The following is a 19786-nucleotide window of genomic DNA, read 5'->3' as shown; positions in this document are numbered from 1 at the left end:
AATGCATTCCATTTGTCAACGATTTGACACTAAAAAAGTTCTTTCTAATATCTCTGTGGCTCATTTGGGTACTCAGTTTCCACCTGTGTCCCCTTGTGCGTGTGCACCTTGTGTTAAATAGCCTGTCTTTATCAACCCTTTCGATTCCCTTCAGAATCTTGAATGTGGTGATCATGTCACCACCATTCTGGTGTGTAACCTGTTGTGAACTTGACTCTAGCGAACTGTTCTGCAATTGGATCTTACGTAATTGTTTTTTATTGTTTCAATAGAAAACAATTTATTTTCTAATGAGATATTAATTTATGCTTATTTCTTAATTTATGCATGCTGAAGTAATTACAAAAATATCAATTGTTTATGATTGTATTGTTTTCAATAGTTGTGCTTTTTGTAAAATATACAGGAAGGGTTAGATTTATTTGAGCATCCTTTTTTTTTAACGTTTTTTCCAGGATTTTTGTGTTATAAATCCTAACAATTTTCTTAATTTTTCCTGAACATTTTACCAACCATTACGTCTTACTACCAATGCTTCACCTAGTATCTAAACGGTTGTTGCGGCACTTAACTTAGATCCTTCCCGTAGCCAGGGGCTATTGGTGTAGGAGCGGAAAGCGAAGGAATGAAGTTAGACGAGTGAGGTGGTGGACCACAACGACCACAACCCCCGTTTGCCTCGCGGTTTTCCGCGAGATAAAAATCACCAGCTCCTCCTATCTCTCCTTCCTGCAGCACGAGCTTGTGGTGGAGGCGCGGGCTGGGGAGGCCAGGAGCCAGGCGCGGGTGGTAGTGCGTGTGGTCGACCAGAATGACCACGCCCCCGTCTTCCCCAGGGCGCTCCATGAGACGCAGATCACCGAGGAGGACGACAGACATCTACCTAAGACCATCCTTACGGTGAGAAGCTCTTACGGCCATATCTCTCTCCCCGTCTTTTCGTCAGTCTCAGAGATGGGGAGACAGATGTGGACGTAAGAATATCAATATCTCCCTATCACAGTTATTGACGTTGTAATTTGTCCTTTTTTCCTGTTGGTCTTTTCGCATATGCTGTTTTGTCTTTTTCTCTTACATACAAACTTTTATTGCATAATTTAGGCTATGACAGAGGCATAGCCTCCACTAGTCTAAGGCAGATTCAACGTTGAGCATTCAATAATTTATAGCTTTTGAGATGGAAAGATATAGCACCACGACTGGAGTTCAAAGGAGCCCGGGAAGATATAGGGTGAATGTTGACCTTAAAAGATGTGATGAACAGTGTGACAGCATACCGTTCTAGTTCATAATTTAGAAATGTCTACCGGAATTAAGACGACCTAATGAAGTGTACGTATTACCGACTTAAACTTGAAGTGTCTGAGATCAAGTTTCGTGGAACTTGTGGCAAAAGACAGCTAGAGGAAAGCTTTGCAGCATCAGATCAATTAAATCATCTTGGATGTGAGGTGTGACATGAGCCCTAAACAACAGTTCTCCTCTGAGCTACATCAACAATTTGGAGGGAATTTGAGATGCCTCATTATTGAGAGCACTACTTTAGATGAGGGTAATTGAAGGTCATGACAAGACGTTAAGAACATATTAAGTGGAATGTGAAGTAACAATATTTTGAGAAGTAATGTGAGCAATAGATAAAAATGTGATGTTACCATAATTAGATCAAACGTTACTGTGATGCTTAGGATTGGTTTAGAAAACTGAGGGTTTTCTAGCATTTCTGCCCTACCCGCAGATCGAACCCGGAATCCCCGATTGTGAGTAGAGAACGGTGGTACAAGAGAATGGGGGGTTTCATCTGAGTCTTTAAACACAGAGGCAATGTATAGAAATTTATACGAAAATAATAAATAAGAAAATATCAAGTGCTGGGAAGTTGGCTCATGTTGATCAGAAGCAAATGATGGTCGATAAGTTTCTTAGTGATCTATTTTCCATCATAAGGACAATATGATGGAGTACCACTATGATGAGTGACAAAGTCGGAGACCGGGCCGTGAGGCTATTGAACCCCGGGCGCTACGCACAAGGTAGACACTATTACCACATGACCCAAAAGTGTTAAAATTAAACAACATTCAATGTACAACGCTTTGGTATCTTATGGCAACATTTGGATTACATAAGGTTGTTGTTGCTCCCCTTCACATCTTCCTTACCTCAACTTGGTTACTTTTGACTGTACTAATGAAAGCGATCGCGGCCGCTAGCCTCATTATGAACCAAGATTGTTTTGATTGTTCACGGTGAAAACACTGCAACGGTAACACACTGCAACAGTAACACACTACAACGGTGACACACTACAACGGTAACACACTACAACGGTAACACACTACAACGGTAACACACGGTGACCCACTACAACAGTAACACACGGTGACCCAATTCAACGGTAACACATGGTAACCCACTACAACGGTAACCCTTGGACGGTAACCTCACATCCCTTGAACCATCATTCAGCTCTCCATAAGGACTATAATGAGTTTCAGAGGTTGTCTTGCCTCGTGCAGCAGGTGACTGCTACAGACGGCGACGCGGGAGAGTATGGACTCCTGCGGTATAGCCTCTCTGGTGATGGCGTCTCCAGCCACGAATCAAGGTCCGCTTTCGCCATTGACCCTCTGACGGGGGCCATCCGCTTGCTGAGGGTGAGTTTGTGTTCACACTTGTGTGTTTCACACTTGTGTTTTGAGAGGGTGAGTGAAGAACAGAAGAGAGGGGAATTAATATTAACGAAAACAGAGAGAGAAAGGCAGAGGGAGGGATTGACTGGAAGGAAGTGAAATGCTAATGATGACATTTACTTGAATGTAAGGGGAAGAAAGAATTGGTGGAGGGAAGGAAAGAAAGAGAGAGAGTTGAATGGGAAAACGAAGTTAGAGTTGCACAGATAACGAGAAAAAAGACAGACAACGAAAAAAGGCTAAAAATAACGACTGTTTGGAGTTAACAATCAGAAACTATGCCAAATAATTTAAGTTTTGTCCAAAATGCCGGCAAATGGGGCAGCCTGAGGCGTAGGGACCACGGAGGAAACATTCTAAAAATTATTCATCTTTCAAAAGAGACCTCGACCCCCTTAGTTAAATTAATATAAAATTTCCATTCATTATATTTATCGGACACAAACACAAGGACCCGTAATGTAGTTACTAGTTACCTCATTACAAGGCCCTTAAAGCTAGTTACTTCCAGACCTCAACAAAAGTGCCAGTCGCCGGCTAGCGAAGAGAGAGAGAGAGAGAGAGAGAGAGAGAGAGAGAGAGAGAGAGAGAGAGAGAGAGAGAGAGAGAGAGAGAGAGAAACGTGCATGAGACATAGAGATTAGAAATTTAAAATCTTTGTTATGAACTGGAATTGTTATCGTCATATATTTTAAATTATATTGCCTATATCTATTTATTTCTAGTATATATATATATATATATATATATATATATATATATATATATATATATATATATATATATATGCGAACAAGCCTGAATGGTCCCCAGGACAATATGCAACTGAAAACTCACACCCCAGAAGTGACTCGAACCCATATGGTCAAGTGGATTAAGGCGTCTTGTACATACCAGTTGCGTGGCTCCTGGGAGTATGGGTTCGAGTCACTTCTGGGGTGTGAGTTTTCAGTTGCATATTGTCCTGGGGACCATTCAGGCTTGTTCGCATTTGTGTTCCTCACGTGTGCCCCAAAGAATGAGGTGATTTGGTAAAATGCTATGCCCAAGATTACTATCCGAGTGCCGGCGGTGGGGTGGTTCAAATAGCCTCGGCTATCACCTCATTATGTCCGGTCGTGATGGTCAAGTGGATTAAGGCGTCTTGTACATACCAGTTGCGTGGCTCCTGGGAGTATGGGTTCGAGTCACTTCTGGGGTGTGAGTTTTCAGTTATATATATATATATATATATATATATATATATATATATATATATATATATATATATATATATATATATATATATATATATATATATATATATATATATATATATATATATATATATATATATATATATATATATATATATATATATATATATACATACATATATTGATGTATACTGGCAGCAGGATTTCAAACATGTTTCATTGAATATGACCGCATATTCTGTATTTATTATTTTCTGGTTTAGGGCTTCTATCCCTCTAACTATTTTCTTAGCATCAGGGCTTAGTTGAAATAGGAGTTCTCCAAAACTCATTTTCGTACTTTTAAGGTGAAGAAAAGAAGTGATTTACTATAGAGTGTATTACACTTATTTATACAATTTGCACAACGTTTCGAACCTCCATGGTTCATTCTCAAGTGAACAGATCTTACAATGCTGGTTGATTTTATACCCGCACTGGGTCAGGTGATAATACAATAAAGGTGAAAACATGGGGGGATACATGAGGGATAAATGTGAGGTGAAACATAGAGGTAACTGCAGAAGGCTTATTGGCCCATACGAGGCATCTCCTATCTAAACACAAAGATTAATCCAGTGTAATTGGCCTGTTATGTTGGACATTGTCTTCTGTGTTGGCATCGATATGTTCTTGTCTTGTCCTTACTCTCATGGTGGGTAGAGTAAATAGTTCCGTGATTTGGGTGTTCATGGTAGGTTGTTCTATTCTTATGTGAATTGCCTCAAGAATTTGTAATCTTCTTGCATCTTGGGTTTTGTCTATTATGCAGGTATTCTTGTTCAACATTTCTCTTGTTAGAGTAATGTCATGGGCTTGTCTCATGTGATTCCTAGGGACACCGGATTGAAGATGGCATGTCAAACGCCTCGTCAGCTTGGTCGACGTCATACCTATGTACTTAGATTGAAGGTTACATCCTTCGTGGGGGCAAGTGTACATGTATACAACGCTTGACTGCTGTAGATGGTTCTCCGTCGGCTTCGGGCTGTTTTTGATAAGGACTTCGGAAGTCTACAAAACCAAGAAGACTTCTTGGGTGCAGGTGCAGGTGCTGTCGGCGATACACCAGCCAATCAGGAGCAGGCAGGCGGAGAATGGGTAGTTTGCTCGTTGACGACGGGTGGAGAGCCGGTGTGTCTGGTGGTGCAAGGTACGCTTTGCTTCCTGTTCAAAACGTTTTGTGATACTGGTGGACGTATCTTCAATATAGTATCTTGTACTTGTAGAATGACGTAAATGATATAGGGAAGAGCAGGCTCAATCTCTCTTGAAAGAGATTATCGTCACAATATATATATATATATATATATATATATATATATATATATATATATATATATATATATATATATATATATATATATATATATATATATATATATATATATATTAGTTTTTGTCAATGTCAATTTATATTTTAATTGGAAATACACAATTAATTGTATTTTAATTTTAAAATACACAAGAAAGCCTCCAATTTCTTCTGCTGGGAGGCTTTCATAATAATATTAATGTTATTAAATATTATTAATTAAATAATTAAATATTAATTAAATAATTAAATATTAATTAAATAATTAATATTAAATTGGTGTTCTTTCTATTCTTTTAATTCTTCATATAATTGGTAATGATTTTTTTCTTTTATATGTTTATTTATTGTTATTTCCATTTGTATTAACAAATTTAAGAACATTCATATTATTACACGAAAAAAATCACAGTAACCTGATATATCAAATGAATTAATCCACAATGTCCGTGATGGGTTCGAAGCTATGCTCTGGATGTTCTCAGACGCTCACTAGTCAACTGTACCACGACATGGTCACAAGAATTGCTGCCTGGAATTGTGTTGCTTTCTCGGTCATGTTGGTCTCTCTCTCTCTCTCTCTCTCTCTCTCTCTCTCTCTCTCTCTCTCTCTCTCTCTCTCTCTCTCTCTCTCTCTCTCTCTCTCTCTCTCTCTCTCTCTCTCTCTCCCTCTCTCTCTCTCTCTGTCTCTCTCTCTCTCTCTGTCTCTCTGTCTCTGTCTCTGTCTCTCTCTCTCTCTCTCTCTCTCTCTCTCTCTCTCTCTCTCTCTCTCTCTCTCTCTCTCTCTCTCTCTCTCTCTCTCTCTCTCTCTCTCTCTCTCTCTCTCTCTCTCCTGCAGTTTCATACCATATTGCCTGACGGAGGAGGGAACTATCAGGAGATCAAGGGCATCCTATTTAACATTAAAGCATCAATTTCTAGCAAATTATGCACAATAAACACTGTGAAATCTAATACAAAATTCTTTCAGTAAGCGGATATTCCCTTCCGTAAACTGTGAGCTGAAAATCAAATCAAGATTGGTTTAATTTCCATCTAGGTCTGTAAAAGCCATTCCGGTAGACTCACAGACTCAGAGACACTCTAGGATTGAACAGCCTAACGGACTCGAACCGTCGTGCAGTCGCTGAGGCTCGGTGATTCAGACAGCATTCCAGCAACACGGAATTCGCGTTTCGTGAAGCTGGAACATTTATTTTACTAAATGCAAATTGCAAGCGTTCGAAGGAACTCTCATCCTATAATGGATTGTTGTCGTGTTTTTTAAATTGCATTAACAGTGTTGGTCTGTCTTATTTCTCTCTGATGAATGAAATGGGAATGTTCCTGCCCCGTTCGGGATGTTGGAGACCATTATCTTCAAGCATGTTGACCTCTCAGCATGGAACACTTTGGCCACCCAGCAGGGAGCACCTTGACCACCCAGCAGGGGGCACCTTGGCCACCCAGCAGGGGGCACCTTGGCCACCCAGCAGGGTGCACCTTGGCCACCCAGCTGGGGGCACCTTGGCCACCCAGCAGGGGGCACCTTGGCCACCCAGCAGGGTGCACCTTGGCCACCCAGCAGGGGGCACCTTGGCCACCCAGCTGGGGGCACCTTGGCCACCCAGCAGGGGGCACCTTGGCCACCCAGCAGGGTGCACCTTGGCCACCCAGCTGGGGGCACCTTGGCCACCCAGCAGGGAGCACCTTGACCACCCAGCAGGGGGCACCTTGGCCACCCAGCAGGGGGCACCTTGGCCACCCAGCAGGGGGCACCTTGGCCACCCAGCTGGGGGCACCTTGGCCACCCAGCAGGGGGTACTTTGGCCACCCAGCTGGGGGAACCTTGGCCACCCAGCAGGGGGCACTTGGGCCACCCAGCTGGGGGCACCTTGGCCACCCAGCTGGGGGCACCTTGGCCACCCAGCAGGGGGCACCTTGGCCATCCAGCAGGGGGCACCTTGGCCACCCAGCAGGGAGCACCTTGGCCACCCAGCAGCGGGCACCTTGGTCACCCAGCAGGAGGCACCTTGGCCACCCAGCAGCGGGCACCTTGGCCACCCAGCAGGAGGCACCTTGGCCACCCAGCAGGGGGCACCTTGGCCACCCAGCTGGAGGCACCTTGGCCACCCAGCAGGGGGCACCTTGACCACCCAGCTGGGGGCACCTTGGCCACCCAGCAGGAGGCACCTTGGCCACCCAGCAGGGGGCACCTTGGCCACCCAGCTGGGGGCACCTTGGCCACCCAGCAGGGAGCACTTTGGCGACCCAGCTGGGGGCACCTTGGCCACCCAGCAGGGGGCACCTTGGCCACCCAGCAGGGGGCACCTTGGCCACCCAGCTGGGGGCACCTTGGCCACCCAGCAGGGAGCACTTTGGCGACCCAGCTGGGGGCACCTTGGCCACCCAGCAGTAGGCACCTTGGCCATCCAGCAGGGGGCACCTTGGCCATCCAGCAGGAGGCACCTTGGTCATCCAGCAGGGGGCACCTTGGCCATCCAGCAGGAGGCACCTTGGCCACCCAGCAGTAGGCACCTTGGCCATCCAGCTGGGGGCACCTTGGCCACCCAGCTGGGGGCACCTTGGCCACCCAGCAGTAGGCACCTTGGCCATCCAGCAGGGGGCACCTTGGCCATCCAGCAGGAGGCACCTTGGTCATCCAGCAGGGGGCACCTTGGCCATCCAGCAGGAGGCACCTTGGCCACTCAGCATGGGGCACTTTGGCGACCCAGCAGGAGGCACCTTGGTCATCCAGCAGGAGGCACCTTGGTCATCCAGCAGGAGGCACCTTGGTCATCCAGCAGTAGGCACCTTGGCCATCCAGCAGGAGGCACCTTGGTCATCCAGCAGTAGGCACCTTGGCCATCCAGCAGGGGGCACCTTGGCCACCCAGCAGTAGGCACCTTGGCCATCCAGCAGGGTGCACCTTGGTCATCCAGCAGGAGGCACCTTGGTCATCCAGCAGGAGGCACCTTGGTCATCCAGCAGTAGGCACCTTGGCCATCCAGCAGGAGGCACCTTGGTCATCCAGCAGTAGGCATCTTGGCCATCCAGCAGGGGGCATCTTGGCCATCCAGCAGGAGGCACCTTGGCCACCCAGCTGGGGGCACCTTGGCCACCCAGCAGGGGTGGTACGTTGAAATGTATTTTATTATCTAAATAAACGTACTTTAACTTGAACTTGATGTTCGAGGATCGAGCGCCAACCATCAATAAGCGCGGCCGTCGTTGAATCGTCTAAACAGAGATCGGACCACGGGGGACATTGATCCCCGGATGGAATACAAGTAATTATCAAAAGAAGGCACCAAGCCGCCCGGGGAGACTATGGCACAACGAAATCAAGGGGCGTTATAATCAAGTTAATCCCTTCACCTCCTTCCCTTCCCTTCACCTCCTTTCCTGCCCTTCACCACCTTCCCTGCCCTTCACCACCTTCCCTGCCCTTCACCACCTTCCCTACCCTTCACCACCTTCCCTGCCCTTCACCTCCTTCCCTGCCCTTCACCACCTTCCCTGCCCTTCACCATCTTCCCTGCCCTTCACCACCTTCCCTGCCCTTCCACCTCCTTCCCTGCCCTTCACCACCTTCCCTGCCCTTCACCACCTTCCCTGCCCTTCCACCTCCTTCCCTGCCCTTCACCACATTCCCTACCCTTCACCACCTTCCCTGCCCTTCACCATCTTCCCTGCCCTTCACCACCTTCCCTGCCCTTCACCACCTTCCCTGCCCTTCACCATCTTCCCTGCCCTTCACCACCTTCCCTGCCCTTCACCACCTTCCCTGCCCTTCACCACCTTCCCTTCCCTTCACCACCTTCCCTGCCCTTCACCACCTTCCCTGCCCTTCACCACATTTCCTACCCTTCACCACCTTCCCTGCCCTTCACCATCTTCCCTGCCCTTCACCACCTTCCCTGCCCTTCACCACCTTCCCTGCCCTTCACCACCTTCCCTGCCCTTCACCACCTTCCCTACCCTTCACCACCTTCCCTACCCTTCACCACCTTCCCTGCCCTTCACCACATTCCCTGCCCTTCACCACCTTCCCTGCCCTTCACCACCTCTTCTGCCCTTCACCTTCCCTGCTCTTCACCACCTTGCCTGCCCTTCACCACCTTCCCTAGCTGCCCTTCACCACCTGCCCTACCCTTCACCACCTTCCCTGCCCTTCACTTTCCCTGCCCTTCACCACCTTCCCTACCTTTCACCACCTTCCCTACCCCTGACCACCTTCCCTGCCCTTCGCCATCTAAGGGAGTCGGCGGGTGAGCGGACAGAACACTGGATGCGTGATCCTGTGGTCCCGGGTTCGATCCCTGCTGGCGCTGGCGAGAAACAATGGGCAGAGTTTCTTCCACCCTGATGCCCCTCTTACCTAGCAGTAAATAGGTACCTGGGAGTTAGTCAGCTGTCAAGGGCTGCTTCCTTGGGGTGTGTATGTGTAAGGAAAATAATAGTAGTAAAGTAACAGATGATTGACAGTTGAGAGGCGGACCGAAAGAGCAGAGCTCAACCCCTGCAAGCACAACTAGGTGAATACACACACACACACACACACACATCGGGGCTTCGTAGCCTGGTGGATAGCACGCAGGACTTCTAATTCTGTGGCGCGGGTTCGATTCCCGCATGAGGCAGAAAGAAATGGGCCAAGTTTCTTTCACCCTGAATGCCCCTCTTACCTAGCAGTAAATAGGTACCTGGGAGTTAGTCAGCTGTCTCGGGCTGCTTCCTGGGGTGTGTGTGTGTGGAGTGGGAAAAAAAGTAATTAGTAAACAGTTGATTGACAGTTGAGAGGCGGGCCGAAAGAGCAAAGCTCAACCCCCGCAAACACAACTAGGTGAATACACACACACACACACATATAGGGTATTGACAGGGTAGATAAAGACTGGCTATTTAACACAAGGGGCACACGCACTAGGGAACACAGGTGGAAACTGAGTGCCCAAATGAGCCACAGAGATATTAGAAAGAACTTTTTTAGTGTCAGAGTGGTTGACAAATGGAATGCATTAGGAAGTGATGTGGTGGAGGCTGACTCCATACACAGTTTCAAGTGTAGATATGATAGAGCCCAATAGGCTCAGGAATCTGAACACCTGTTGATTGACGGTTGAGAGGCGGGACCAAAGAGCCAGAGCTCAACCCCTGCAAACACAAATAGGTGAGTACAACTAGGTGAGTACATAGAGATATAATAGAGCCCAGTAGGCTCAGGAACCTGTACTCCAGTTGATTGACAGTTAAGAGGCGGGACCAAAGAGCCACAGCTCAACCCTCGCAAGCACAAATAAGTGAGTACACACCTATTTGAGTACACATCTCCTGCTGTTGTTGTTATAGATTCAGCTACTCGGAACAAGTTCCAAGTAGCACGGGCTATATTGAGCCAGTAGCTAACCTGGCACAGGAGCTGGGCAAGTAGCACGGGCTATGGTGAGCCCGTAGTGGACTTACCTGGATCAGGAGTGGTGCCCGTGTAGCCCATCCCCTGTTCTTGTTGTTGTTGTTATAGAGTCAGCTACTCGGAACAAGTTCCCAGCAGCACGGGCTATGGTGAGCCCGTAACTTACCTGGCACAGGAGCGGGGCAAGTAGCACGGGCTATGGTGAGCCCGTGGTGGACTTACATGGCACAGGAGCGGTGCCCGCCCATTCCCTGACAGCTCCGCAATAAGTACCCACCTAGGGCACCCTACCCCCTCCTCCCAGTCACCCCTCTCCTCAGGACCTCCCTTCTCCCCATCCCCCAAGCTCTCCCTTCTCCCACATGCCCTCCCGTCTCTCACACCCCCAAGCCCTCCGTTCCCCCTTACACCCCCTAAGACCCCCACTCTCAACCACCTCACCTAAGCCTTCCCCTCTCCACCACTCCCCTTATCCCTCCCCTCTTCCTCACCCACTTCAGCCTTCCTTTACCCCCCCACGCCCCCCAAGCCCTCCCCCACCCCCTTCTCCTCCATCCGCCCAAGCCTCTCCTCCCCTATGCGCCCCCCTCAGCCTCCCCGTCTCCCCCCCCCCACCATTCCCCCTCAAACCCCACCCAACCCTTCCCCTCTCACTCCCCCCAACCTACCCCCTTTCACCCACCCCCAATCTCCCAACCAACCCAAGCCCTTCCTCCTCCACCAGTCTCCCCATACCAGATCCTCAGCTCCCGCTGACCCCAGACCCCACAGGTCCCCCCCAGAGGAGAAGCAGAAGAGAAGAGTACACACACACACACGAGGAAGCAGCCCGTAGCAGCTGTCCAACTCCCAGGTACCTATTTATATGTAGGTGAACAGAGGCATCAGGGTAAAATAAATTCTGCTCATTTCTTTCCACCTCCGCGCGGGGATCGAACCCGGAACCTGAGGACTACGAATCCGAAGAGCTGTCCACTCAGAGGTCAAGGCCCCTGTCAGGCTTCCCCCCCCCCCCTGACGCTCCGTCACAGCATAACAGCGCTGACGCTCCGTCACAGCATCACAGCGCTGACGCTCCGTCACAGCATCACAGCGCTGACGCTCCGTCACAGCATCACAGCGCTGACGCTCCGTCATAGCATCAAAACGCTGACGCTCCGTCACAGCATCACAGCGCTGACGCTCCGTCAAAGCATCACAGCGCTGACGCTCCGTCACAGCATCACAGCGCTCACGCTCCGCCCGCGCTCACACCAATTTTTATTTATTTTTGTCATAGTTCTGGATGGCGTTTTTATTACGGTCTATTTCCTCCTGTGTGAAGTGGGACTCAAGTCCGCCATTTTCTTCAGCCAGATAATATCTAAATCTCCCATAATTTGTTCTTTTGGCTTTCTTTTTGGCGGCTTTCTTGCTCTTAATTAATTTAGCTATGTCTTCGTAACGGCTTTGTGTTTTTTCCTGTTGATTATCATCTATTAATCCATCACCATTGTCCTCGTGCACCTCCTTCACTACCGAGAGGGTTGTGTCTCCATCACCATTGTCCTCGTGCACCTCCTTCACTACCGAGAGGGAAGTATCTCCATCACCATTGTCCTCGTGCACCTCCTTCACTACCGAGAGGGTTGTGTCTCCATCACCATTGTCCTCGTGCACCTCCTTCACTACCGAGAGGGTTGTGTCTCCATCACCAGTGTCCTCGCCTGGACCTGCCGTATCCTGCCGTCTCTGTTCCCTGTCACACATAACCATCTCAAGAATCAGCAGCAGAATACATCCTGCCATCTTCAAGCAGGTACCTATTGTTAACACCACAAGACGTAAGACCAAATTCATCTTCGGACTAAGAAAGGAAAGGTATTTATTATGATAAATGATGATATGGATGATATGATCTAGGATGATATACCTATTAGCCGGGAATATCAGGAGAGGATCAGGTGACCTGCAACTTAAGACGGAAATCAGAGATGGTGGATATATAGTTAGGTTGGATTTGCTGCTGGAGGTTTACGGGCTCACTATAGCCCGTGCTACATGGACATGTCGTTCTAAGTAACTAAATCTAAAACAACAACAAATGCTGTTGAAAAAGAAGTATTGAATTTGATTTGAATATATATCTATATAAATAAAAATAGAAATGTTCGTTTATTCATAATCGCCAATCTCCAAAAGTTCTTCACCGATTGCTTTGAAATTTTCACACAACGTTGTATTCGCATCCGAGCAGGTTTTTAAATACATATAATATAGATGTCACGTCTGTGACGGTAAAAAGCATGCTTTTTTTAAACTGTGTTTTTCATGTGTTTTTCATGTGAGAGAAATCTTCGAAACCTCTTTACCGATTGCTTTGAAATTCTGACACAACGTTGCATTCAACTAGGCGCGTCTTTTTATATACCTCCTTTATACATGCCTCACCTGGAACAGGAAAAAACATGTTTTTTTTTAAAACAGCGCCATCTGTTGGACGTAAGAGCAACACAAGCTGTAATCTCCGAAAGTTCTTCACCGATTGCTTTGAATTGTTTACACAACAATCCATTCGAATTCACTTGTGTTTTGATATACCTGCTATATAGATGCCAGCCCTGTGACAGGTAAAAACATGCGTTTTTTTCTTAAACAGCGCCATCTGTAGCACATACAACAAACACATGCTATACTAAATATGTTATGATTCCATTTCAATGTTTCCGATTTCATTGATAAATTGAATTATCATAAATTTTGATTTATGTTCATTTTGAGTTAATTATTTTGTGTGACATTGCGTTGGAATTGAGCTGTTTTGTTTACCATACCGTTCATTTCGTGAGTATAGCTTATTTTTTTACATTTTCATTATTTTTCATTTTGTTTTTTGAACTGTTTTTCTTATACTTCAGTGATGGGAACAGCTGGGGCCAGATTCACGAAGCAGTTACGCAAGTATTTACGAACGTGTACATCGTTCTTGAATCTTTGATGGCTTTGGTTACATATATTAAACAGATTACAAGCATAAAACTTGCCAATCAACTGTTGTTATTGTTATAAACAGCCTCCTGGTGCGTCGGAGCTCATTAACTGTTTAATAATTGTAAACAAAGCCGCCAAAGATTAAGAAAGGATGTACAGGCTCATAAGTGTTTGCGTAACGTCTTCGTGAATCTAGACCCAGACCAGTTGATGTTCCCAATTTTCTGATGGGAACATCAGGTCATTTGATCATCAAATGACGAGGGAGTGTGGAATGGTGGGAAGACGAGGGGATGGGAGAGGGGGGAGAATAGTAGAGGGCACGAGGGGACGGGGAAGTGGGAGATAGTGGGGAGGACGAGGGGACGGGGGAGAGGGAGATAGTGGGGAGGACAAGGGGATGGTGGAGTGGGGAAAGGTTAGGAGGACGAGGGGACGATGGGGAGGAAAAAGGGACGTGGGAGTGAGGAATGGTTGGGAGAACGAGGGACAGGGGGAATGGTGCGGAGGACTAGGAGACAGGGGAAGGTTGCTGAGCCACAGCAACGCATGGCCGGGTACAGCTAGTATATATATATATATATATATATATATATATATATATATATATATATATATATATATATATATATATATATATATATATATATATATATATATATATATTGTTGGGGTTTACATATGGGGTTGGGGTTGAGCGTCGCCCAAGTCGTTCCGGCCGTCTGCTCTCCTCCCGTCGTCTTGGCCTCACAGAACACAATCTTGTCTGGACACTAAACAACGGAGCCGAGGTCCTAGTACCTCCTACCGAACCCTGACCCGACTGTGTTTGCTCGACGGGGACGAGAGCTCGTAGGGCTCACAGCGAAATGCGGCTCTCAATGTGTTGTCAACACGAACGTTTGGCTAGCGCTGTGAAGCCAGCTGGCGTAGTGCTATTAACACGGCAGGTGCGAGGCTGTTGACCCAGCCGGCGTAGTGCTATTAACACGGCAGGTGCAGGGCTGTTGACCCAGCTGGCGTAGTGCTATTAACACGGCAGGTGCGAGGCTGTTGACCCAGCTGGCGTAGTGCTATTAACACGGCAGGTGCGAGGCTGTTGACCCAGCTGGCGTAGTGCTATTAACACGGCAGGTGCAGGGCTGTTGACCCAGCTGGCGTAGTGCTATTAACACGGCAGGTGCGAGGCTGTTGACCCAGCTGGCGTAGTGCTATTAACACGGCAGGTGCGAGACTGTTGACCCAGCTGGCGTAGTGCTATTAACACGGCAGGTGCAGGGCTGTTGACCCAGCTGGCGTAGTGCTATTAACACGGCAGGTGCGGGGCTGTTGACCCAGCTGGCGTAGTGCTATTAACACGGCAGGTGCAGGGCTGTTGACCCAGCTGGCGTAGTGCTATTAACACGGCAGGTGCAGGGCTGTTGACCCAGCTGGCGTAGTGCTATTAACACGGCAGGTGCAGGGCTCTTGACCCAGCTGGCGTAGTGATGTGAAGTCAGCTGCTCCGCTCTGAGTTAACAGTTGCAGAGATATGAATGAGTTCCTCATCCTATCTTTATGATAATGAATTTGCAAGGTTTCTTTGTACCGATATCACGATGTTTTGGTGGAATGATCAACTTCCGTTTGGTTATTTTCGAAGTTGTGAAGGTTTTACTAGAGAATAAGCAACACCGAAGTCTGAATATTATTTTGGCCTCGCCTGGAAGCGAGCAAACTTCACGAGGCTCCAAACCGGAGAGGAAGACGAACTCGACCACAACCACAGACCACCAACTTGCCCCCTGCAGCCTCGTATCTTATTATGAGTGTCAACACCCACTGGTGTTGTTGGTAAGAGTCAATGTTACCACACCAATGCCCGCAAGTTGTCGTGGAACGAACCAGTTTTAAGGGCAGAAACCGATTGTTGCAATGACACGAACCTGTTTTATTAAGGCAAAATCCACCAATTGCAGGAGCAAGAACCAGTGTTTAATTAGCTGGGCCAGACAGTCACAGATGCATGATCCTACAGTTGCCTGGGAGAAAACATTGCTCTATGTGCATATCCTAACGGTAGCCGCGGCAGCTTTAAGGAACGTATAAATGGCTAAAACAACACGAAGGATGTAGCCCTCAATCTAAGCACATAGGTGTGACGTCGACCAAGCTCACGAGGCGTTTGAAAAGTCATCTTCAATCAGGTGTCCTTTAAAACTCATGAGACAAGCCCATGACATCACCTTAACAAGAGAAATGTTGAATAAAAATAATTGTATAATAGACAAAACCCAAGATGCAAGAAAATTTCAAATTCTTGAAGTAATCCACATAAGAGTAGAAAACCCCATATACATACCCAAATAACGGAACTATTAACTCTCCCCAACCATTAGAGTAAGAACCAGACCAGAACACGAAGATGCCAACGTTGACGACACTGCTCAATACGGAACGCCCTCTACACCGGATTATTCATGAATGTGTTTCCACCCTTTTCTTCGCCTTATTCTTCACCCTTTTACGTCTTAATCTTCACCCCTCTATGCCATATTCCTCTCGCATTAGTATTTGTATGTACCTGACATCCCTAATGGTATAAATAAAATACGTCTAGTACTGTCCCATCACTTGAGCATGAACCATGTAGGTTCGAATCGTTGTGTAACTTTATAATAAGTGAAATACACTCTACAGTTGATTATTTCTTTTAGCTTACCTCGAACAAAGATGTCATTTGGAGAAATCCTCTTCCAATTAAGCTAAGATGCAAGTACACTAGTCAGAAGGATAGAAGTCCTAGACAAGAAAATAATCAATACAGAATATGCAGTCATATGAAGTGAAACATGTCTAAAGGAAAACCTGCTGCCAGTATACACACACGCACACACACACACACACACACACACACACACACAAACACACACATAGCCTCGTAGGAGGCTACGAGGCCCCTCAGGGCCTCGTAGCCTGGTGGATAGCGCGCAGGACTCGTAATTCTGTGGCGCGGGTTCGATTCCCGCACGAGGCAGAAACAAATGGGCAAAGTTTCTTTCACCCTGAATACTCCTGTTACCTAGCAGTAAATAGGTACCTGGGAGTTAGTCAGCTGTCACGGGCTGCTTCCTGGGGTGTGTGTGTGTGTTGTGGGGGAAAAAAAAGTAGTTAGAAAACAGTTGATTGAGAGTTGAGAGGCGGGCCGAAAGAGCAAAGCTCAACCCCCGTAAACACAACTAGATGAATACACACACACACACACACACACACACACACACACACACACACACACACATATTATTCTTCACCTCCGGGGGCACACGTATTATAATACGTGTGCCGCTTTAACACAAGGGGCACACGCACAAGGGGACACAGGTGGAAACTGAGTGCCCAAATAACCCACAGAGATATTAGAAAGAACTTTTTTAGTGTCAGAATGATTGACAAATGGAATGCATTAGGAAGTGATGTGGTGGAGGAAGACTCTATATATAGTTTCAAGTGTAGGAATGATAGAGCCCAATAGGCTCAGAAACCTGTACACCTGTTGATTCACGGTTGAGAGGCGGGACCAAAGAGCCAGAGCTCAACCCCCGCAAGCACAATTAGGTGAGATTAGGTGAGTACATACACGCACACACACGAAAACACACACACACACACACACACACACACACACACACACACACACACACACACACACACACACACTCACACTCACGCACACACAGTTTGGAGGAGGGAGCTGAACCTCACATCCCTGGAAAACATAGAAGTAAGGGGAGACATGATAACCACCTGCAAAATTATCAGGGGAATTGATAGGGTGGACAGACAAATTGTTAGCACGGGTGGAACACGAACAAGGGAACACAGGTGGAAACTGATGAGAATATATATATATATATATATATATATATATATATATATATATATATATATATATATATATATATATATATATATATATATAAATATATATATATATATATATATATATATATATATATGTCGTACCTAGTAGCCAGAACGCACTTCTCAGCCTACTATGCAAGGCCCGATTTGCCTAATAAGCCAAGTTTTCCTGAATTAATATATTTTCTCTAATTTTTTTCTTATGAAATGATAAAGCTACCTATTTCATTATGTATGAGGTCAATTTTGTTTTATTGGAGTTAAAATTAACGTACATATATGACGGAACCTAACCAACCCTACCTAACCTAACCTAACCTATCTTCATAGGTTAGGTTACGTTAGGTAGCCGAAAAAGTTAGGTTAGGTTAGGTTAGGTAGGTTAGGTAGTCGAAAAACAATTAATTCATGAAAACTTGGCTTATTAGGCAAATCGGGCCTTGCATAGTAGGCTGAGAAGTGAGTTCTAGCTACTAGGTACGACATATATATATATAAATGTCGTACCTAGTAGCCAGAACGCACTTCTCAGCCTACTATGCAAGGCCCGATTTGCATAATAAGCCAACTTTTCCTGAATTAATATATTTTCTCTAATTTTTTTCTTATGAAATGATAAAGCTATCCATTTTATTATGTATGAGGTCAATTTTTTTTTATTGGAGTTAAAATTAACGTAGATATATGACCGAACCTAACCTAACCTATCTTTATAGGTTAGGTTAGGTTAGGTAGTCGAAAAACAATTAATTCATGAAAACTTGGCTTATTAGGCAAATCAGGCCTTGCATAGTAGGCCGAGAAGTGCGTTCTGGCTACTAGATACGACACACACACACACACATATATATATATATATATATATATATATATATATATATATATATATATATATATATATGTCGTACCTAGTAGCCAGAACGCACTTCTCAGCCTACTATGCAAGGCCCGATTTGCCTAATAAGCCAAGTTTTCCTGAATTAATATATTTTCTCTAATTTTTTTCTTATGAAATGATAAAGCTACCTATTTCATTATGTATGAGGTCAATTTTGTTTTATTGGAGTTAAAATTAACGTACATATATGACGGAACCTAACCAACCCTACCTAACCTAACCTAACCTATCTTCATAGGTTAGGTTACGTTAGGTAGCCGAAAAAGTTAGGTTAGGTTAGGTTAGGTAGTCGAAAAACAATTAATTCATGAAAACTTGGCTTATTAGGCAAATCGGGCCTTGCATAGTAGGCTGAGAAGTGAGTTCTAGCTACTAGGTACGACATATATATATATAAATGTCGTACCTAGTAGCCAGAACGCACTTCTCAGCCTACTATGCAAGGCCCGATTTGCATAATAAGCCAACTTTTCCTGAATTAATATATTTTCTCTAATTTTTTTCTTATGAAATGATAAAGCTATCCATTTTATTATGTATGAGGTCAATTTTTTTTTATTGGAGTTAAAATTAACGTAGATATATGACCGAACCTAACCTAACCTATCTTTATAGGTTAGGTTAGGTTAGGTAGTCGAAAAACAATTAATTCATGAAAACTTGGCTTATTAGGCAAATCAGGCCTTGCATAGTAGGCCGAGAAGTGCGTTCTGGCTACTAGATACGACACACACACACACACACATATATATATATATATATATATATATATATATATATATATATATATATATATATATATATATATATATATATATATGTCGTACCTAGTAGCCAGAACTCACTTCTCAGCCTACTATGCAAGGCCCGATTTGCCTAATAAGCCAAGTTTTACTGAATTAATAAATTTTCTCTAATTTTTTTCTCATGAAATGATATAGCTACCAATTTCATTATGTATGAGGTTAATTTTTTTTTATTGGAGTTAAAATTAACGTAGATATATGACCGAACCTAACCAACCTTACCTAACCTAACCTAACCTATCTTTATAGGTTAGGTTAGGTTAGGTAGCCAAAAACGTTAGGTTAGGTTAGGTTAGGTAGGTTAGGTAGTCGAAAAAACATTAATTCATGAAAACTAGGCTTATTAGGCAAATCGGGCCTTGCATAGTAGGCCGAGAAGTGCGTTCTGGCTACTAGATACGACACACACACACACACACATATATATATATATATATATATATATATATATATATATATATATATATATATATATATATATATGTCGTACCTAGTAGCCAGAACTCACTTTTCAGCCTACAATGCAAGGCCCGATTTGCCTAATAAGCCAAGTTTTCATGAATTAATATATTTT

The 19786-nt window shown here is 45.4% G+C and overlaps 1 protein-coding gene across 1 annotated transcript in view; it reads left to right on the top strand.

Annotated features, from left to right (window-relative positions):
- Positions 1 to 323: 323 nt before the first annotated feature.
- LOC123751759 (putative neural-cadherin 2) overlaps positions 324 to 19786 on the top strand; it is a 297993-nt gene continuing 278530 nt past the window's right edge. The window contains exons 1-3 of the mRNA XM_069339611.1: positions 324 to 335; positions 736 to 900; positions 2523 to 2657. Coding sequence (XP_069195712.1) covers positions 324 to 335; positions 736 to 900; positions 2523 to 2657 — 312 coding nt within the window. The remainder of the gene's footprint in view (positions 336 to 735; positions 901 to 2522; positions 2658 to 19786) is intronic.

This window comes from Procambarus clarkii, chromosome 42 (assembly GCF_040958095.1).
Source record: "Procambarus clarkii isolate CNS0578487 chromosome 42, FALCON_Pclarkii_2.0, whole genome shotgun sequence".
Classification (NCBI taxonomy): domain Eukaryota; kingdom Metazoa; phylum Arthropoda; class Malacostraca; order Decapoda; family Cambaridae; genus Procambarus; species Procambarus clarkii.
This window is presented reverse-complemented; position numbering and strand designations above follow the sequence as displayed.